Source organism: Rhinolophus hipposideros (genome assembly GCF_964194185.1).
Source record: "Rhinolophus hipposideros genome assembly, chromosome: 10".
Taxonomy (NCBI): domain Eukaryota; kingdom Metazoa; phylum Chordata; class Mammalia; order Chiroptera; family Rhinolophidae; genus Rhinolophus; species Rhinolophus hipposideros.
The window spans coordinates 11,050,157-11,072,912 of NC_138056.1; the positions used below are offsets into that span (position 1 = coordinate 11,050,157).

At 43.7% G+C, this 22,756-nt stretch overlaps 1 protein-coding gene across 8 annotated transcripts in view; it reads right to left on the reverse strand.

Annotated features, from left to right (window-relative positions):
- CTNND1 (catenin delta 1) overlaps positions 1–22,756 on the reverse strand; it is a 44,911-nt gene that overhangs the window by 17,158 nt on the left and 4,997 nt on the right. For 5 of the 8 annotated variants that reach the window (XM_081064603.1, XM_081064601.1, XM_081064600.1 and 2 more), the window contains exons 2-6: positions 6,356–6,469; positions 4,868–5,157; positions 2,799–2,870; positions 1,935–2,087; positions 416–951 (exon numbers count right to left, since the gene is read on the reverse strand). In XM_081064603.1, coding sequence (XP_080920729.1) covers positions 416–951; positions 1,935–2,087; positions 2,799–2,870; positions 4,868–5,062 — 956 coding nt within the window. In that variant the 5' untranslated portion in view covers positions 5,063–5,157; positions 6,356–6,469. The remainder of the gene's footprint in view (positions 1–415; positions 952–1,934; positions 2,088–2,798; positions 2,871–4,867; positions 5,158–6,355; positions 6,470–22,756) is intronic. The other 3 variants (XM_081064605.1, XM_081064604.1, XM_081064602.1) reach the window with 2 other exon arrangements.

A 22,756-nucleotide genomic window follows, 5' to 3' on the forward strand; every position in this document is an offset into this window, starting at 1 on the left:
CGAAAGCCTAAAACCCTTAACTCTGTTCTTAATACCAAACCAGAAGCTGAAGAAATCCACAGGAACGAGTATTTCACTACCCTGGGTACCAGGAAGGGGTCAGATCTTAGGCAGAAATAACTGGAACTCTTGGCATTAGAAGCAAAGGACACTTTTCAGGACAGAGACCAATAACCATCACAAGTCATTTTCTGTAATTAGAATGTATAACTTTTATAATGAAAAAAGAGATTAAAAAGACAAATCGCTATTTAGTAAAATCAGAAAAGGGAAGAACAAGGTGGGCTTCCACAAGGAAAGACAAAGGAGAGGGGGCCATAAGTGTCTCTGATCCTAAAAAGCACTTAGAAGAGCGAAGACCTACTTCTTTTCCCTATGTTGAAAAGGCCCTTTTCCTTCCCCTTTTCTTGCCTACCTGAGGCGCCTGCGAGGGTCAGAGGGTGTCCCAGTCCGGCGGGCAGTGCCATATTCAGACATCATGCCATAATCCAGGTCTTCGTAGCCCATGCTCCGCTGGTCGTCCTCGAGACCATAAGGCTCTGGATGAAAACGATGCAGATCCACGCTGCTGCCACCTACCCGAACCTGGGGCTGGGGCCCATAGACATCCTGTCTACTCGGTGCCCGGTAACCTTCCATGCTGGGCCGATACCGCTCCTCAATGCGGGTCACCCGGGACAGGCTGCCATAGTTGTCACTGCTACTTGGGTAACCATCTTCATAGTGGCGGCTGTATCCATCAGGAGGGTAGTGGAAGTTCCTGGGAAGGGTAGCAGTGCCTGCTTGCCCCACATAGGGGCCAGGGCCCCCATTGCCATTTTTACGGAAGTCACGACCCAGCGTCTGAATGTAGTTGTTAGAAACTGACGTGGCATCCACAGGCAGCCCATCTGGTCCCATGGGGACTGGCTGTACTGTCCGTGTTGTCACGGTCTTCACTACTTTCTTGACCTTCAAGTAAGAAAAAAGAAAAATGAATGAAATGAGTAATGTAAGCTTCAATTCTAGCCTCCTCTAAGAAAAGAAACAAACTCCTACCTCCAGCTCACTTTACTTAGAAATGCCTTACAACTACCATCCACCCTACTCTCCATCTTATAGGAAGTCCCCAAGCAGGAAAATCACCCTAGCATTCGCTACGAGGGCTGACAATTAAGTTCGCGAACTTGTTGCAATAATGTTGCTAACCCTTTTTGATATCAGAGGGATTGTTCATTATGAATTTATATCAACTGGACAAACACTTAACGAAGTGTACTATTTGGAAGTGCTGAAAAGGCTGCGTGTAAAAGTTAGACGACCTGAACTTTTCGCCAGCAATTCATGGCTCTTGCATCACGACAATGCACCAGCTCACACGGCACCGTCTGTGAGGGAGTTTTTAGCCAGTAAACAAATAACTGTATTGGAACACACTCACTACTCACCTGATCTGGCCCCCAGTGACTTCTTTCTTTACCCGAAGATAAAGGAAATATTGAACGGAAGACATTTTGATGACATTCAGGACATCAAGGGTAATATGATGACAGTTCTGATGGCCATTCCAGAAAGAGTTCCAAAATTGCTTTGAAGGGTGGACTAGGTGCTGGCATTGGTGCATAGCTTCCCAAGGGGAGTACTTCAAAGGTGACCATAGTGATATTCAGCAATGAGGTATGGAGCGCTTTTTCTAGGATGAGTTTGCAAACTTAATTGTCCGACCTCGTATGCCTACAAGGGACGCTACTGTAGACCTTGATGTACCTTCTCTCCTCCCCATTCCATTAGATTTTCCCATATTTTTTCTATCCTTTCTGCCTGGACAAAGATCACTGTCTTTACGCTTTCACTACAGGTCAGCGGCCCTTCATCCTCAAGTGCTTAAGCCCTCCCCTAATAGAGTCCATAAGACGTCCTCCCTCATCCCAGACCTTAGATTCATCTTAGCTTACTGTGGTCTCCGTGCGCCGAGTGGTTCCATCATCCGAGGTCTCCACAGAGACAACAGACATGGCTCCCTCAGGGTCTTCCTCCGTGTAGGTCTCCACAATCTGCCCTGGCTCCTGCATCCTGGGGATGGTGCTATAGAGAAGGTGACTGTGATCCTACACGGAAAAGAGAAAAAAGCCAAGAGTTACTATTCAGCCCCATGTATCCACAATCCATCCCAATGAGAAGCATTATCTCACGCATCTTCTATGGGCCCCAGGCGTTTTAGAGAGGTGACTATCCCCATCTTTTGAACTTGTACAAAAAGGCAGAAGATATAATAATTTCCCAGTTCTAACCAGTATGACCTGAGCTAACTATAGCCACATCAGCACCCACGTGACAGACAGCAGGTTGAACTTCCCCGTTCTGGTCATCGGTGAACACGAACTGTGTCAGCTGCAGCTACAGCTGCATCTGAGCGATTCTTCAGAAGAGTTCACCCAATAAGAACTTTTAAGATGAACCAGGAAATCCCAATAAGAGCCATCTTCTCACTAGTTCTATGTTAGTCTTCGGGTAATGCCTAAGGCTCAAGACCAGTCAGGATTTAGGGAGGCTTTTCTGCAAAGTACATCCATTCTAGAAAAGGGACACATTAATTTGGGATCAAACTCAAACACTGGATCAATGATCATTAAAATTCATTCCAATAAAACTACATATATACTTTGAAGTTCCACTCTATTATTTTCCTAAATAAAAGAAACTAATTAACCAGTACTTATAATGTGTCAGGCACTTTACAAGACACCAATATGCTCTATAGGCCAGGGGAGTAAGAAGATAGGAACGAAACAACCCAAACCGTGAGCCAAAAGAATTACCTGGGGTCCGTTGAGTTTCAGATCTGGAAATTTCTGTCGCTCAAGGTCAGCATCGCCCACAAACCGGCCGTTCTGAAATACAGCCCACAAGAAGACAATTCATTTTGTGGCCTTCCTTTGCTCTATCAAACACAAACGATCTTTTTTCCAAACAGGAAAAGGGCTTTCAAGAAGATGATTGTGGCCTGGAGCCCTTCTGCCAGTACTTATAAAAGAACCACATCATTCCTTCGTCTTAGCACTTCCCGCAAAATTGGAATCAGACCTGGAACTCTGGCAGACTGGGTCTCTGGAACATAAGAATGTAAGCTCCATGAGGGTAGATGGTTTCTTTTATTTTTTTTTGGGGGGGGGGTCAATGATGTTCTGTTCCATGATGTACCCCTAGTGCCTTGAACAGTGCCTGGCACATAATGGACACTCAAAAACTACTTGTTGAGTAAAGAGCAGAGACTCAGATATGTTCCCCAACAGTCTTTTTGGAAAGCCAGGAGAATATAAGGAAAGTTCGAACAGCTAGGTTGGGGGGGTTTCCAAAAGCCTTCGTTCTTATTCCATACATCGTCATGCTCTACTACCATTGGAAACTCCCATACCAGGCAGCTTTCAAAAGAAACAACAGATATGAGTCTCCCTTTCCAAGTAGGAAGAAAACAAGTACCCCAACTGCCCTCGAGCAAACAGATGTGTCAACATCTTTATCACCAATTATTAGAGCCATAGAACATATTTTTAAAATGTCACCCTTACGTTGTTTTAAACAGCAGGAAATACTACTGACATTATACTACATAAAAATACATCTGACTGCTCCTCTGCAAATGGAATACAGTGAGATCCAGCCACCTTGGGAGACTCCTCCCCCACCAACTCCCATTACATAGATAGTGTAAGGCTGCAGAGAAAGGAAGTTAAACATTACTTTCAGGAAGAAGGAAGGGTGTGGTTTCATTGCTGAGCAGAAGTTAAATATAAAAAGAGAAAGAGAGAGGGAAAGCATGTACTAAGCCCTGGAATTCCCCACCACCTCCAAGCCTGAGCAGTTCTGCTCTCCTCTTTTCAGTATGTCCCTCTCATCCCTAACCCTCTATTCTGCTTCCTATGAAAGTCCTAGGAATATTGCAAACACACTGCCTCCAAACTCCTGATCATCCCCCAATTGGAACTGTCCTCTCACTCAACAAGTTCCTCAGCATAAGGGACTTTCTCTGTCTTACAAAATCATTAAAATGTAATCAGTAGAAAGAGCTATTGAAGCATGAGCACTGTTCTTAGTTCCCACCAGAGCTCTCTTAAGATGCAGTCTATCAGGGAATGCCTACCACACACACACACACACACACACACACCTCAGACAGATGACCTCATAGCCAAGTCAGACTCGAGAAACCACAGGAAATACAAGATACTTCTCATTTCTAACACCACCTCTCCCAAGTCACATCAGAGTGAGCCGACCCAGAGACCACTGGCTCTGGTGCTTATTCGGGTTAAACAGCAGCACGACGCTTCCCTCTCCAGCCCTAACCAACAGAATCAACAACGATCCCTTCCTCCAACACGACTTGCACAGCGCACAAGGACAATATGGAGCAGCATACACAACTGACGGTCACTGCCACACCTAAGTACAGACTGTTCCCTGAGGGAGACTGAACTGGACTTGAGAGTACAAGGTGGCCAACTCCCCAACCACTAAGCAGGCATTTACTTTCCTGAATTTCTGATGGCAAGGGGGAAAAAAAATCAGAGAAAATAGAAGGAATCTGAGTACAGCTCCAAAGTATATGACCTACCATTTACCAGAACGGCATCCCAACCCCGAAACCCCACTGCAGCAACACAGGAAGTCCAGTGGATGCTTCTAGAGGTGAGTCTGCCCAACTCAACACAGCAGCAACATTCCCTATGTCTTAATCAGTATTTATTACCCTTGTAAAGGTTCGTCATAAAGCATGGGCTCTGGACAAGCCCATCACCGTGAGGAAAGTAGTTACCCAAGAAGGATCATAGCCTCTCTATGACCATGACAAAGTCCTACCTGCAGGTCTGATGGATAGAGGGGTTACCTGATGCCGGCGGGTGAGGGTGCCGTTGGCCATGAGTGGGTTGGCATCTTGTGGTGAGACCCGGACGCGTTCCAGTTGCGCCGAGACGTGGCGCCGTTCCTCCTCCAGCGCCCGGGTCAGCTTCTCAAACTGGGCCTCTTGTTCCTTCACAGAGGCCAAGATGCTGGCGGTCGACTCCACCTCTGAGTCGTCCATGAAGGTAAGGGGCGGAGCCGCCGCAGGGCAGGGTAAAAAGGAAGGTGGACCACAGAGGGAGGAGGAAGGAGGGAGAAGGCCCCCCTCACTTCACACTACCGGGAGAAGGTAAGAGAGAGGAGAGAAAAGGTCACAGGTCAGAGGAGACAGATGAATGATTAATCCCAGAGCCGAAGATGCCCTCTCACGGTTTTACTGCAGTGCAGAAAGCGCGCCACCACCAAGCCTGGGAGCCCATCACCAATGTCTGCTCAGGCAGCCTCCTTTGCCCACTACCCTCTTTAAACGAAGGAAAGTGCGGTTAGATCCACGGCTCTACACTGTTGGTAGGAGAGGGAGCCTGTGGCTAAGGGCTGTAGTCAAGACATGAGATAAAAATTATACTATTTTCCTCCTGGAAAATTTTGATGGCGTCAACTCAATGAAAGTTGTAACTCCACAGTACAAACAACTACTCACTGTCCTGCAGGGGACAAGCCCCTTCTAGAGAAAAGGGGGCAGTACAGATCTTACTTAATCTCTCCCAAATCTGAACACTGACATTGCTGCAGTAGTGGCAAATTATACTCAATGAACATGCTAAATTAAAATGCCAACAAGAAACGGAAGTAGTAAAAAAGTTCCCATCATCAAAGGCTGGAAACAAAACGTAAGGCCCTCACATGGAATACATTCATGAAGGGGCCTTCCTACTTTTCAAAACCATACTACAATATTGAGGGCAAAATATGTGCCTTGGCAAATGGAGACAAGAAAGCGACAGAACCACAAAAAAGTCTATGTGTAAAAAGGCACCCTTTTTAGTGACCTTCAGCTCTTTGCGAAGTAGGAAAAGAACATTAGGCCCAAACTATGAAACTGTAGTAGTTCATATTCTAACCTCTAGACAATCAATGGCTGGAACCTCCTATATCTCTGTTATCCTGCAAAAGCTCTAAACAGACTATATTTTTACCTCTTTACTTATTCTAACACAGGGTAAATATCAAAATAGCTAGAGGGCTTATGTGTACTATTTATACAATAAGTGAGTTAAATAGAAATAAAGAGTTCACCATACCCTATTACGTAAACTGCAAGTTGGCTAGTAAATGGAAAGGCATTATTGGACTTAACGGGATGTCTCTCTTACAAGTTGCCTATGGCAGACGTCATGGCCAGTCCAAAGTATACCATGTTGAAAGGCAGGTTTTAGAATAAATCCTCTCCCCTATTCCCCACCCTCTCATCAACCCGTCAAGAAAAACGACAGTTAAATTTTCTTATTCTTAATAAACATAGTTCCATACACACCTGTTAAGAGGTCGTAACTGATTGGTTTAACAGAGAACAGCCCAGTCTAGATTCAAAAAATCATGGGAGAAGCATCCCAGCCACCACAGCAAGGAGGAAGCAGGAAGGAGAGAGCTGCAGAAATATTTGGAGGAAAAATGGAAATGAGAGGAAAATCAAATATACCCAATACATTAAAAAATAAGAAGAGCAATGGCAGGTATCGGGAGAAAGACAATCTGGGAATGGAAGGGAGTCATTTAAAATATGACTTGGAATTGCTTCATGTGATAAATGCCCTTTGGACTTTCTTCTCTTTTCAGATACCTGGACCTTGGGTATACCTTTCATTAAAACCTGTATTCTGCCGTCATATCAGAGGTTCCTCTACTTGCACTTATATACAGAACCACGAGGTTATAATATGGATAAAAAGTGACTTACTCCCTGTTCCCAACAACCAAATGGGGGGGGGGGCATGCTGTTGGAATGCCCTCCCCCTCCTCCCCACCCCTAAGGCAGAAACCTCCCAGCCCAGTCCCAGCATGCCCAGAGCAGCATTGAGAAACCAGCGCAATAGTGTAGTGGGTAAGACATGTGGTGACTAGCCTAGGCTGAGCCTTTTGCTTCAGTTCCCTTTCCCACGCTCCCATAGCCCCACCAAGCAGACACCTGGGCCTGTCTGCCTTACATACAGGGATACCTCGGAGATATTGCTGTTCATCCCAGATCACTGCAATAAAGCAAGTAGTAATCGTTATGCTGGCAGAGGGTCTTGCCTTCAATTTGTGAGAAAAACGCAACATCTGTGAAGTGCCATTAAACGAGGTATACCTGCATACGCAGCGTTCAGCAAGCAAAGAGTACCCAGAGAACTGATAAGCAGGTGGCCAATAAACTCTTTAATTAAGTCTCCATTACTAAGACTCCTTCCAGTGGATCCAGTCCCTAAAGCCAAGAACATGGTAGCACTTCTCTAAATTCCTCCTACCCCCAGCTCTGGGCTCCCACAATCACTTATCAACTCCCGTTCTTCCTTTCAGTCCAAAGCCCATTGTTACTTTCTCATATTCCCACCCTACATTCCAAGGGGCAATTCAAAGGTCTTTAGTAAGTACCCTTATTAAAAAAATGTTGCTCCCTTTTCATCTCCATTTCTTCATTTTAAGCACTTGCCCTCTTCCGCTATGTACAATGACCTCTGAACCTTCCACACAAGCGGACTCGGAGTTCAGGAGGGATTCTTCCAGTTCTGGGTTTCAACAGGGCCTGGACTGCAGTTACCACTCTGGCAGCCTCCGCCCTGTAATTTTCTTTGCTAATAAAAGCTCAAACTACCACTACTACGGGGCACACAGTGACAACACTCCCTGCAGCACAGAGAAACTGTCACCCAGCCATCAACGGCCACTTTTTGCCCTCACAACTTATATTCAATAAGGGTTTAGGAAGGGTAGTCGGGAAATTATCCAGGGCTTGAGGTCAGGAAGCAGTGTCTTCTACATTTTCATGGCTTTAAAGCTGACCACCTGGCTCTAATTTGGAGAAGAGGACACCACAGTTACATAGAAAGAGATCAGATGCCTAGGCCTTAAAAGCATGGGCAGATTTTCTGCCTGAAAGACAGAAGCAGAGGCTGTGTAGGAAGAGACTAGCACTCAGAAGACCGGCCCAGTCCTGGCTCTGGCACTAGCCAACAATAGCAGTAAGTCCCTGCCATGTTCCCATCCGGAAGACGCCAATACCACCAGCCCCATCTAACTCACAGTTGCTGTAAGGATCAGGTGAGATAATGTACGTTATACAAATGTGAGGTATTAAGTTGTTTCAAGAGTCAGTTTCTCTCTTCCAATTACATTACTTAATGGTAACGCCTCAGCCCAAAACTATTTTGTGTAGTAGATGAAATTAACCGGATCAAGAGCATAACTGGGTCCTAAAAAGCAGATGAGCTGGTTTCCCTACTCCAACTCTATTTACTAAGAGGTCCCACCTAGACCAGTGTTTCTGGGACACAGGGTGCTTCTCTAGTGCCTGGCAGTCATCACAGCATTACACATCTTCTATAGTAAGTTCTTGAGTCCTTATTTGAGGCCTTTGCAGTTTATTACCAAGGAGAAAGCAAAGATGAAAAGAACTAACATTATCCTAGCACTCGTTACAACAACCCTAAGGAAGTAAGTTTAATTGCAAACCTGAAAACAGGCCCTAGGTGAAGAAATTACCCAAGGTCTCAGTTAATAGCAAATTTTTAATTTAATCCCAGATCTATGCCATTCCAAAGTCGGTGTTCTCTTTCTATTACACGTTGTCAAGTCCAAAAACTACAAGTGCAGTATAAGATGTGTGGTCCAGCTCCTCTCCCCTACAACCCTTGAGAGCTTTCTTCCCCAAACATCACACAAAAAAGAGAAAAGAAAATGTTTCCACTTATCGTTAAGTTAAAGGATTATCCACATGTCTACATATAAGATATGTGGGAAAATGGACATACATAGGAGGAAAAAGCATATGTGGAGGAAGAGAATGAAGCCGTTAGGCAAGCTACAGTAAACTGCCTCATAACTTAAGAGACTTAGGGAAAGCTCCTTCTCCATGCACACACATCGTAAATATACCGGCGTTGCCAAAAAAATGTCTACAAGTGGACACTTTGGTCAGCGTTGTGCAAGCAGAAGTTCGCCGTAATCAGAAGTGGACGCTTATGGGAACCACTCTCAGCACCACTTGTCACTGCAGAAGTCAAAGGTGACTTGTTTAATCTTTTGTTATCGGTATATATTGAGTATTACAATCTTCATAGTTTTCCTTTCTTAAAATGTGTATACATTTTTTGGCACCCTCTGTATATATGTGTGTGTATATACATGCATATACTTACATATATATGTGTATGTATGTACGTGTACACACACATGCTATAGACCACAATCTGCAAACCATTAACTGACTTTGGCAGATAGAGTCAGGAAGGTCTTATGAGTCCAGGCCAACACAACACCTTTCCAGGTTTGCCACTTAATATTTTTAAATGAATTACACTTGCTCTTACTAAAAAAGGACCAAGGAATTCCCAAAGTGAAAGGGTGGATTGGGGGGGGGGGTGGGAGCACAGAAAGCGGACCTTGCTATTACCTTAAGGTGAGGTTATCTGAGAATAACTGGTTTTACTCTTAATAAGCCGTAGGTCCTATAGACCTATCAGTCTACAGGAAGGCTCCCGCATCCAAGCAATGACAACAGTACAAACGCAGTCTCTTCTGTAAATATTCCAAACCACAAGAAGTTAAGTTGATTCAAATACCAAGAAGGGACAAACAGCTGGACAATGTAAACCAGACAGCAGGGCAAAAAAAAAAAAAAAAAAAAAAGAGTACTTGCCAACAGCAGTCCCTAGAATGATTTGTTCTACTGTAAATTGTGTAAACCGACTGTAGCAATGTAATTTGGAGTTACAATTCTTAACAGTTAAGAATACAGACTTTGGAATCAGACTGATGGGTTCAAATCCCAACTCCATAGCTTCTTAGCTACATGGACTTTGGGCAAAGTTCCACAATCTGTCTGAACTTCAGGTTCCTTTTTTTGTAAAATGGGAGAAATAAAATACATAGGATGGTTGAGAGGATTGAATGGGACAATCCACATGGAGTGCTTAGAAAAATGTCTTGACACACAGAAAGCTATTAATATTGTCACTAATACGAGTACTACTACTAGAAATAGCAACACAGGGGACTGGAGTCTTGGCGTTGTTGGTAGAGCTTTTCAAGAAACCACATGTCTCCACATGCTCCCCTCTCCAATTTACATACAGCAGCCCTGTAAACTACAGAAATTCTTTAGCCTCAATGGGAAAAACCAAATAAAAGTCCAGATTAGGGGTCAAAAGACCCGGGGTTCAAGTCCTGACTGCCAAAAACTAGCTGTGATCTTGGAGAAATTATAATCCCTGTAAGCTTCAATTTCAATTACTTTTCAGAGGTTAGCTTTAAGGGGCTAATATACGTGAAACTTTAGGCTGAGTGACTCTGAACCTCTCTCCTACTTCCATGCAATTCAGATGTGTGTATCCAAGACATGACCAGAATTAGGCAACAAGCCTCCGTGGAAAGAGGAAAAATTATTTGTCCTGAGAACTCTAAACCCCACAAAATAGTCTTTGGGTTCTTAGGATAGAAATTTTATATTCTGTAACCAGCCTAAAAATCAGCTTTCCTCCTTTTTTCCTATCTATACATTATGAAACCAAAATCAATGTTACAAAGTTATGCCCTTTCCCTAAATGCAATAAGCAAGTCTCTTCAGGGTCATCTTAAGGATTTTTAAATGGCTTTTTTTAAAGCACACTGAGCCCCTTCGTACTAATAATACCAATCAATAAAATATAGCACCTGTAACACTACAGAACTGTATTACATAACATTCAAGCCAAGAAAGGTAGGTCCTCTAGACACCTAAAAGGTACCTATATGCCTTAACTGACATTTGCCTCAAAATTCAAAGCAATTATTCGTGTTCAACCACAGAACAAATTGCCATTTTACTTTTAAATCAAAAGAATATATTTTGTTAACAGTTTTTCCATGGCTTCTTATCACAAAGAGTGCTAGTACCAGAGTCCAAAGCCTAAGTACCCCACCCACCACTTGATGTTCCACCATGCGAAGCTCAGTGAGAGCAATTTCGTCCTTCTCCCTTCACTGGGAAGACTCACTCCTCCTGCACTAAACCCTAAGAAACTAGACATGATTTGCTCTAAGACCAAAGAGGACTCTGCTCACTCACTTCACAATCTCAACTGAGCACTTCTCAGACTTACAAAACTGATATTCCAGAAAGGGCCTTGTTTAGGTGGTTAGCAGTTTCTGTACTTCCCTTGTGGATCTGCTTTACACTAGGCCCACGTCTCCACTTAACAGCACCCAGAGTCTGCCTGAAGAAATCTCACTTCCACAATGGATCTCACTGTGTCCATCATGCACCTCTCTGATGAATTAAGGGAATCTGGCAAATCACCCTCCTCTTAGAAAAGAGTGATCCATTCTGATGGGAGTTTCGGAGAAAAGGAGGAAAGTATATTCAAGTTTAAAAAATACTTGTTAAATGGAAGTGGAGCTGGCAATCTCTATAGGTCAACAGGACACCCTAAACTTACTTCATCTTATAATCCTAAATCAAAATTACCTGTCAGGATTTAAAGTTTCGACTTCACACACACACAAAAAAAAAATCACTTCCACCATCTTAGCCCTAAATTCAGAAACCAGATGGAACATTCTTCTTGATCTCTTTTCCTCTACTAAGTATTCTGAAAACCCCCAAACCATAACATACTAAAAATGGCTAAATGCTGGACTGGCTTTGAAGCAAAGGAAGGGTGTGGCTCCCCGCTAGTGAGGGGGCCCAGGACTGAAAGGGTATGGAAAGAAACAAAACCTGCTTCTCTCTGGAGCATGTATGACACACACGCAGGACTGGTCTAACAAGTCCTTCTGATCTCTCAGGCCAGGCCGCCGCCTCCTCCTCCCCCATTACCCACGTGCTTCTCCAAGGCCCTCTACTGGGACAGATAACACAGAATTTTCTCTCGGTCCTGAGAGTCTGAGACACACTAAGTGACTTACCTGGATCCCTGTAGCAACCCTGCCAAAGGCACCTCACCTAGCCTTATAAGGAGAAAGCAGAGCTTTAGGGAGAAGCCGATAAGGAAACAAAGATAAGAGGGAGGGGCAAAAAACAGGGCGGTATCAGACTGGAGGAAGGGGAGAGGCCAATTGCCTTTCTCCTTCCTACAAGAGGAGGTAGAAAAAGAAGTCAGGTAGGTACACAACGGGAAATGAGAAAAAGTCTAACCGAAATGGAAAGGTACTGTTTAATTCTTGTGACAGAAAAGAGAAATCCTAACATTAACTAGGACATCTTCTACCCTTCCCTACCCTAGGCGAGAGAAAAAAATTGCATGGAGAAAAAGCTTGACCTTAGGGTTTACTAGAGATCACCCAACTGAGCTCACATTCCTTTTTTAAAGAGGCAGCTTTTCACCAACCCTCCTTACTTTCCATCTATGGAATTCCCACCATTTCTTTACCCATCATTTGACGATGACTCGGAAAAGCTGAAAGCCTGTAATTGAGTCATATTTACACAGTCCTGCTTCTTCGAAGCCCTGAAAAGAGCAACAAGGCACCCCACCCCCTTCTATCAGATATAGAGTACAGCTCCTTTCTGAGACAAGCAACAGAGAGAAGGTGTGAGTCTATGAGGAAACCAAAGGAACTGTCAATGTCCTATCTCAGCTACAGGACAGAGCGCTGAAGGTAATGTTTCTCCCTAAGAGAGAAGAAAATCTGACCTTACGGGGGAAGAAAAGTTGTGAGTTGCTAATTATTAATCTCCCCCTACAAATTATCACACGTAATCTCAGCTACCTGAGGTAATGTTGGCCCCCTTTTAAACTACGTATCAGAAGTATTCAGTATCCTGCCTGAGGCCATCTAGCTAGTAAGCATAGGAAACACATCGCTTCTACTCCAAGTCCGTGTTCTTTTTCCTTGATAGCGTGAAAGGAGTATGATCTTTCTACGCTTCTTGTGGTTAAAATCATTCTAACTCCAATTGAGAAGTAAACCACAAGTAAACTTTTGGGGAAGGGGGAAGGGAGGTGGGTGGATGGAGGCTACTAGACCTTTGGTCTTACCTTCACTTTAAAGAACAGGACCTTCGTTCTGGGGAAGAATAGCTGGCAGTCTCCCTCAGATTTCCCACGTTACAAGGAACAAGAATTCAGGAGGAAATCTGCGAGGGACCCAAGTTATACTACTTTGTACACAATCATCTACCTTTCCACTGGAAGGCCCATTCTAGAAATCTGCCCACATGCCACATTCTCTCATCACCCTCACCTCAAGAAAGAAAAATCTAATCACTAATAACCCTGCTCTTACATTTAATGTGACATCTCACTAAAACAAATGCAGAAATCAGAGCTGGGGTTGGAAACAGAAGGAACTAGAAGCAGGGAAGGTCGTGCTCGCCAGCACCAGAACAGAGGGGAGGAATTGTTCTAGTGGTATGTTAGCAGTCTGCCTCTAGGGCAGCTGTCCTCCGGCAATCAAAGGCAATCAAAGGCCGTTTGTGTGTGGGTGCTCAGGGACGAGCCAGCTTGGCAAGAAGTTTGAGGACTCAGCCACCCAGTCCACAAAATGAGAGAAGAGATGCCTGTTTCACAGCTGGAATGGAGGGCAAGGAAAAGACAAAACAGGGGAAAAGGGAAGGAAAAGGGGAAGAGAGAGGTGCTATGGTGCTATTTCAGTCTAGACAGAGGGGGAAAGAATCCCAGAAAACTACCAACCATTCCCTAGTTATGTGCAAACAGAGACTTGTCAGTACCTCTCAATACTGAAACCAAAGAATGTATAGGTTTCTCCAGCTCTGGATGTAGTGGGGTGCCAATTAGAACGATGAGACCTGAAAGGTAAGCCCCAGCATTGCCTGTTTTGTCACTTTCAGACCCAACAAAATATCTGCAACATATGCAATTAAAAAAACACTGTATAAACATCTCTCTCCTTCTAGAATTCCTTTCTTAATTAAATCCAAGAGATCTATAAATAATAGTAGCACACACAAAACTCCGTGAGATCCCCAATGCTAAGAGACATTTATATAACTCAAGTGCTGAGATACAAAAGGCCACGGTCAGAATTCACACTCCCTAATCCCTCGGAGTAGCTAGGTGCTCCGAGACCCATTAGACACACAAAGGCTGCTCTCTTCTCAGCAGAGCCCCGCAGCAGAGCTGCTCTCCAGGGACAAAGAGATTTCACAGGAGAACCACAAAGACATCGCCCCTCTCCGTTCCCCCACTCCCAGCTTTCTCACTTCCTGTCACAGTAGCACCAGACCACAGTCTCCCAGAAACAAACAAATACAAAGTGCTGGATTCTGGGCTGCAGGCCAACCGCATTCCAGGGCATCCTGTCTACCAATCACCAGCCAGAGCTCCCACTTTGCCCTGCTCAGTTCCTTATCATGTTCGGGAAAACAACCCTCCTCCCTGCCCCAAGCCAACACTACACAGGACAAAGCTCAGGCCTTTAAGAATCAGCAGAAAGATACTGTGTGTGGATCTAAGGATTCAGAGTGGGTGAGGGGAATTTTAAGATTCCTACTTGGCAAGTTTCTTCACTTTGGAGGCACTGCACAGAGGATTTTAAAGCTACTGCTGCTATTACACTCAGCTCAGCTACACGTAATACATCCCAAAGAAAGCTTCATCATGGCAATCTGATCTCCAGCCTGGATTCAGTCACTGGAATATTCCCACCTGGACGACTACTTTAGGACATTTCCTCTGTCACCTTCTCCATCACCCATTTCCACTCTTTTCAAAGTCTTTCAAACACTTTTCCCCACAGGCATAAAGTTGATTCCTAAGAGGCCCCACAGAGAACAAACAAAGGCAGCAGGCTCCACCCTACAAAGAGGCAGGATACAGGCACCAGCAGGTGCTGGGAGCAAAGTTCCCTGCTCCCCTAGGGAATGAGAGGAGGGCCACTCGGAACTGCACAGGAGCCCTGGCAACATAGAGGGCCAGACAGCACGCTCACTCGGCTTTTTCTGCTCAACACCCTCCCAGGAGTGGACTAGGGGCTGTAGACTCAGAACCCAACACTCTCCCTGGAGTGGACTAGGGGCTGTAGACTCAGAACCCAACACTCTCCCCGGAGTGGACTAGGGGCTGTAGACTCAGAACCTAACACCCTCCCCGGAGTGGACTAGGGGCTGTAGACTCAGAACCTAACACTCTCCCCGGAGTGGACTAGGGGCTGTAGACTCAGAACCTAACACCCTCCCCGGAGTGGACTAGGGGCTGTAGACTCAGAACCCAACACTCTCCCCGGAGTGGACTAGGGGCTGTAGACTCAGAACCTAACACCCTCCCCGGAGTGGACTAGGGGCTGTAGACTCAGAACCTAACACCCTCCCTGGAGTGGACTAGGGGCTGTAGACTCAGAACCCAACACTCTCCCCGGAGTGGACTAGGGGCTGTAGACTCAGAACCTAACACCCTCCCCGGAGTGGACTAGGGGCTGTAGACTCAGAACCTAACACTCTCCCCGGAGTGGACTAGGGGCTGTAGACTCAGAACCCAACACTCTCCCCGGAGTGGACTAGGGGCTGTAGACTCAGAACCCAACACTCTCCCTGGAGTGGACTAGGGGCTGTAGACTCAGAACCCAACACTCTCCCCGGAGTGGACTAGGGGCTGTAGACTCAGAACCTAACACCCTCCCCGGAGTGGACTAGGGGCTGTAGACTCAGAACCTAACACTCTCCCCGGAGTGGACTAGGGGCTGTAGACTCAGAACCCAACACTCTCCCTGGAGTGGACTAGGGGCTGTAGACTCAGAACCTAACACTCTCCCCAGAGTGGACAAGGGGCTGTAGACTCAGAACCTCGTCAAAAAAGCCCCCCTTCCTGATAAGGGTCCTCAGCTGCTTCCAAGAATGGGATCACTGATACATTTTTCTATTATCTTGTACAAGCCCACTGGACATTAGCCCTAAACCTCAGAAACAAAGATGCAGACAGTTAGCCAGATATTCTTGAAATCCAAAGAAGTAACACCCTGGGTCCAAAGGGTTCAATTCCACTTGCACAAAGCAGAGCACAACTCAGCACCGAATTCTCTAACCAGAGGAACCACCACCTAGCAATATGCTCTCCTTTGTCATCTTTTCTTCTTCATTTCTCTCTCCTAGACTCCTTCCCTTCTTGGATCTAGTAGAAGTACTCTGGGTGAACTCTGATTTAGATAGTACCTGATGCAAAAGGAACTAAGTCTAAAACCACCACTTAGAAGGAATTAATCCATGTCTGTATCTCATATAACCAGGTGGAAAGACGTGGGGCAGGAATATATGCACTAGTTAGCCATTCTAGGGCTGGCCAGAGAAAGAGATCGTTCGGCAACCGTTTTAGAACAGAACTTCAATAGCAGGGCCTAGCCACTGCAAGCTATCACTGAAGCACACGAAATCAACAGTTTGAGATCTGTTACCTCGCATTCAATCAGACTATAACTCCCTTTTTCTCTCAACTGAAAAATTAGTGACAACTGTTAGTATTGTTATCAGATTCTCCCTCATTCACAGCCTAGGCCAAATAAATCAGTCAATTAAGTACCATATAGGATGAGGTGGATACAGAAAAGCAGATAAAAATACTAGAGTCTAATAGGAGAGCTTTCTGAGATACTTTATGAGAGAGGGGTAAAAAATACACCTCAGAAGACAGAGAACTGGACACACCTGTATCAGTGCTGCTGCTGCTGCAAAACAATGCTTGACAGGTTCTCTGCCTCCAATGGAGCAGGTGAGACAGAAACGGAGTGCTGACTCCGAAATACAGTCAGCAAGGGAGGAAAGGAGAACAGCACAGCTGACCGATTACAATTCAGCATGACTTCACCAGGGGTTCTGGTGCTAACTGTATCTCTAGCTGTTGGCAGACATATTTAGAAAACTCAACCAAAGGACTAATGAATGGGTAAGGAGAAAGTCAAGCAAGGGGCCCGAAGACTTAAGCTGAATACTCAATGGTTGAAAAAGCATGAATCTGTTTTGCTAACTTTCCACATAGCCCTTTCTCACCAAATCAGGCCGAAAGCTGAAAGCACTGGGTGGGGGTGGGGGTGGGGGTGGGCTGGGGGGGAAGCAGAGAAAAGAATGTGATTGGGAAAGGTTTAGCTACATTCCAACTAGCCAACATCCTGCATAGTATTAAAAGTGCCAGAGAATCCAATCCCCACTACACGAGACTTTGCTGGGACTCTGCTAACACACATCCAATTCCTCTGCCACCGGCCACCCCCCATACTCTGAAAATCAGCATAATTGAGATAGCTTGATGAAGGCACCAGCTGTTTCCACCATTCTCCCTCCCCCCAACTCCAGAGACCACAGTTCAAACTCACATCAAACACTTAATACAATTGACGGGCCAGTAGGAAGGAGCAGCCTGGACTAAAATAGCAGGAAGATTGCCAACTGGCCCCATTTACAAGGAATGCTTTCTTGGCTCAATTTAAAAATAAGAAACCTTTGTCATCCACTCTCCTTTGCCCAATTATGTTCTCCTTTCCACAACCTAACTCTCAGTGTCAAATGGACTTCAGTTTCTTCGCTACAACTCCTTGATCTGTTTTCAAATGTCAGAAAATACAGGGGAGGTATAAGGTTGAATGCAAAATAAGACCTGGGAGATTGGAAGGCTTCTTGGACTGCAACCGCCATACCTACAGGGCTCCCACATAACAGCAAGGAGACAGGAGCCCACATGACACCCTTCTTCACGTTTCAAGGAAAGAAGGGAAGGAACGTTATGCTTCTGCGCTTGAACACTGATGGTAACCCAATTTCTCAAGGTATGGGTGGCCAGTTAAAAGTATTAACACTATCAGCCTTCCCCCACCCACATTTTAAGTTAGCTAGAGTTAGCCAAGGAGGAAGGGAAGGAAGCCAGCACTTCCTTTTCAGACAGGAAGTAACATTGGCCCTTCCCGTTGAGTTTTAAACAAATTGTCCAGTTAAGTTTCAATGCTAACATCCTCTCCTGAATTTGTTCCACAATTTCAAAATGAGGAGGGGAAACGGAGATATGATCTAAAAGTTTCCCTTCCCCCTAACAGGCAAGTCCTCCATACCGTGCTAAAGAGCTGGCATAACCCCCAAATCAGGTGGATACCTATAATTCCAAAACAATACAGGATACAGTGGTAGAAAATTTGAAATTAACCACCTGCTCACCATGTCTACTACCACGAACTATTTTTCTCTGCTTCTCATACTAATTAAATGACCACCCACCTGAGCAATTATATAGCTATGTAGCTTAACTCAAATGTTTGGGTTTTGGGTCCTCAAACCTGAAGGATTAGAATCACCTGGGAAGCTTTTTAAAAAAATACAGTCTCCCAAGTCTACCTCCCCACCACCCCCATACCTCAATTTCTGGAGAGAATGCCTGGGAATTCATATTTTTAGAACACCCTCAAAGTGACTCTGATAGTCGGCTGTTGGGAACCACTGTATTGGCCTATCCCTGACAACCCTCTGAGCACCATATTCCTCTTGCAAAAAGGTCACTGATTATAAAATACATTATTTGGGATTGTTTTACTCTTCGTTCACCAGACAGCTCAGATCATCATTCACTCTGAATTAGAGGCTTTTTGAAAACATAGATTCAAATATAAGGATAGATGGAAAGAAACAATCCTAAACCCTGTATTCTAGACTCAGAACCTAAAAAGAACGTCCTCACTTCTTTTAGTTTAACTTTCCTCCAAGGACTAAAGAGCTGGGCCACATTTTCAAAGACTGGTTCCATATTCCATCCCCAAAGAAGTCCAAACTCCTAAATCTAGCATTCAAAATCCTAGATAATTCTAGCCCAGTTGATAATATAATAGAAAGAACCAGAAACTCTGGATTCAAGTGTTACCTCTGACACTTATCCAAGCAAGTCACTTTAGCTGGTCTGAATAAGAGCAAGTGAGTAGCAAAATGTGTTTAGAAGAATCATAAAGAGGAATATTTCCACAAGAAAGCATGTGTCACTAAAGATTTAGGAAAAAAGAATGAAGAATGGCATCGAAAGACACACTTTCAAGACAACTACAAACATCTATGAATGTTGAATATGTGTCAAGCAGTTATTTAAAACAACTTCAAACTTTGGGGGAATCTGAGATTGTCTAGAGTATTTCCTATGCAAGATGATAAAGTTACTTGACCAAAGGAAAAGGGGGATGGCAGGGGGAAAAAAGTTTCGTGATTGAGGTCATCTTCCATGGATATTAAGTAACAGGATGACAACTACATAGGTATAATTAAAGGGAAGAACAGAGGGTCACCACGTCGAATTCCAGGGCTAAACTAAGAAAGATGGCAATAGAGAGACTCCCTCACTAAGGGACAGACCAGCTAAACCAGAACTCTTTTTTTTAATTTATTTAAGTGTGCTTTTCCAGGGCCCGTCAGCTCCAAGTCAAGCAGTTGCTCCAATCTAGCTTTGGAGGGCGCAGCTCACAGTGGCCCATGTGGGGATCAAACTGGCAATCCTGTTGCTAAGAGCACCGCGCTCTAATCAGCTGAGCTAACCGGCCACTCCTGAACCATAACTCGAGAGGGAAAGTAAGAATGGCTGCTTCAAGACACAAGTACTTGTAATCAAAAATCCTTGTACTTTCCCATATGGGATTGCCACAGAACATCAATCACTGAATAGTTGGTGTTTCTTCCTCAATCCTCCCGAAATCGATCAGGATGCTTTAATAACCCTTCCTGCTCAAACATACGTATGGAGACGGAAAACAGACCTACAGTTAGTCATCAGGGGTGATCATCTCCCCCAATGTGCAAGGCAGAAATACGGACATGGTGACCTATAAAGCGGTTTCTGAAAGCCACGAGATCCCAATGATTAGGGCTTTGGGGAAGCAGGAGATTTTTGGTTGAATGAGTAAAAGGCAAAGCAGCAAATAAGTGGGGCAGGCATAATATTTGGCCAAAAGCACATCAACTAAACCAATAACTGTACTCAAAGGGAACTGTACCAGATCTAGGTTGTCACGTCTGTTCACAGAAAACTGATTTAGTAGATAAGAAGGGGGAGAAATACATTTCTCTAGGGAAGAAAAATTTTTTACCTCATTTCCCAAATACATAAAAGTTTATTCTAAGTAAACTTGTCATTCTATTATCATTCTCCAAAGCAAGGGTCATTGACCTATGCAAAATCTGCTACTCTGCAAATCATCTGCTGACTATACTCCATGAACTTCTGCAAAGGGAGAAAGAGGGAGGCTAGGTCAGGTGTTGCCTCAACTCCTTACAAAGAACATACAAAAAGGTAACAGCTATTGTCTCTGGGGTGGGAAGGGAGGAGACAACTTTTCTTTGTGCTGTCTAGTCCAAGATGAGGTCCTATATCATCCTCCCCATTCTCCCAACACACACCCATTGGTCCTCCCTGAACAGGTCTCCTTCTCACCGCCCCTTCTCTCCCAGCCTTGCTCACTAGTAACAACCAGGCCCAGGGGCCTTTGCACTTTTTACTCACAGCTACATGACTCCACCCTAATTTCTTTTAGGTCTCTCTCAAACATACCTTATACATAAGTGAGGCCTTCCCTGACCATTCTGTTAAAAAAAAAAAACCTCACTGCCACCCTCGCACTTCTTTAATCACCACTCTACATATTCTGCTTTATTTTTCTCTCAATAGTGTTACCACATTCTGACATACTATGTATTTACTTATTTATTATCTGTCTCTTTCAACTAGAATGTAAAGCTCTGTGAGGTCTATTTGGTATACTGTTTACTCCAATGCGTGGCATACAGCAGACTCAAATTTCTTTTGAATGAGTGAAGATGTTCTACTTTTTCAATGAAAACAAAAAATTTAATTTTACAAAAATAAATCAACTTTGTTTCATTTTTCCTTCTATATTTTTTTCCTAATTGCTATCTTAGGCCCATCAATTGGGGTCTCCTGTAGCCTGACCTGAGATTTAGCTGACCTTCAGGAGGGTAGACATTCAAATAGCCAACTCTGCCCTGGTTTAACAAAGTAGTCAATGGAGAGCAGAATAGCAGAGAGGCTACAGAACTCCCATTCCAACAAAGAAACAGTGGAAAGCAATCAGATTGGCACCAATGTCGCCTTTAAAATAGACTACTCTATTTTAAAAGTGTGCTGAATATACACCAGCTACTTCATTTCAATGAGATTTATTTCACTTGCAATGAACTGTAGGTGCTTTGATAAAGGTATTGAAAAGTTGACCTAGTTTCTATAACAATGTCTTATATCCACAACCATCAGAATATATTTTGGTTTCTTAAAATATAAGCTCCCTATAACAAAAACCTTTTTTCACTTCACAAAGACAACTCTCAATACACTACTGCATTCCAATACAGAACATGGGAAGCACACACAAAATTGATGTTTACTCTGGGAAAAGTAAATTTCTCTTGCTCTGTCAAATGAACCAAAATGAGTCATTAATTAGTAAATGTGGATGAGATCTGAAAATCAAAAAAGATAAACTAATCCAAATTATTAAGAGATCAATTTTCTTGGATCAGAACAACTAGTTAATCCTAACCTTTAGCATGCGAGTACGGTTTATTTTATAATAGGAATCAAGCTTCTTCTATATTAAGTGTTAGTGAGGCAATGTGACACCATAAAGACCACCAATCGAAGGGTGAAAAAAGATGGGAGAGGCAAAGGGAAACGCCAGAGAATAGGAAAGCAAATGAAAAGGAGAAAGCATAGGAAAATCAGTAGAGGGAAATGTGAGTTTAAAAAAAAAAATGAGTTGGTGGGGGAGTTATGAAAGGGAAGTTACGGAGTGCCAATAGAAATTAGTTTAAATACTGTTCAGAACATTAGTTTCATGGGTTATTTAAAATGAAGGAAAGCTAGGCTGGAAGAAACCTAGAAGTTTCCATCTAACACATATTTCCCACAGGCCACAGTTTGGCTTTCCCATATATAAGAGCAGACCTTTTTCTTGGAAGCATATTTCTCACAGGAAGCATTTTCTACATGAAACTCACAATTTCTACGTGTCTCAGTTTTGCAAATGTCCATAAATAAGGATTGAAATAGAGAATGATGTTTCCTAAACATAAAAGATGGAGATTTATTTCAAGAAAAGGGATAGATAGTAAAAGCCTGCCTTCATTTCTATGTAATTGCTTCCTGTACAATCACTCAAAATGGAATATTATCCTAAAAATCTTGGACAAGTGTGACTTCAAGGTGAAAAAAACCTAGTTCAAAGTCAAGAATAATAAACCGAAACAATGCGTTTTCAATCCATTCTCTGCCAAAATTAAAGTTTACCCTGGGATGCTGGAGTCCTGTCTGTCCCTTAAATACAAAAAGGTGGGAGAAACTTGTGTTGCTCTTTTTTTCCCTAAAGTATCCAAGTCTCTGAAGAAATTACTGCAAGATATTCAAGCTTTGCCACCTGTTTATTTTCCCACACTCACACTCATACTTTATTAAAAGTTATCCATTCCCAAAGCACCCTTATTTTGGACAACCATGCCCACACAACACCCCAAACTTGCCTGTATTACCAAAGACACTTTTTTCCCATTAAAAAATAAAGTTAGCTTATCCATCCAGGAAGCCCATTTATTCTGTAATAGAAGCGTCTATATCTACCATTAGTTTCAGGTTTTAAGAGACCTTGAAGGGCATTTAGTCCAACAGGCAAATGATGTTTGAATTCATTTAAAGCATTCACTCTTATAGCAAACACTTATGAGCTGGTTACTGTTCTATGAATTTTACATATATTAAATCACTTAATCATCACAATAATCCTG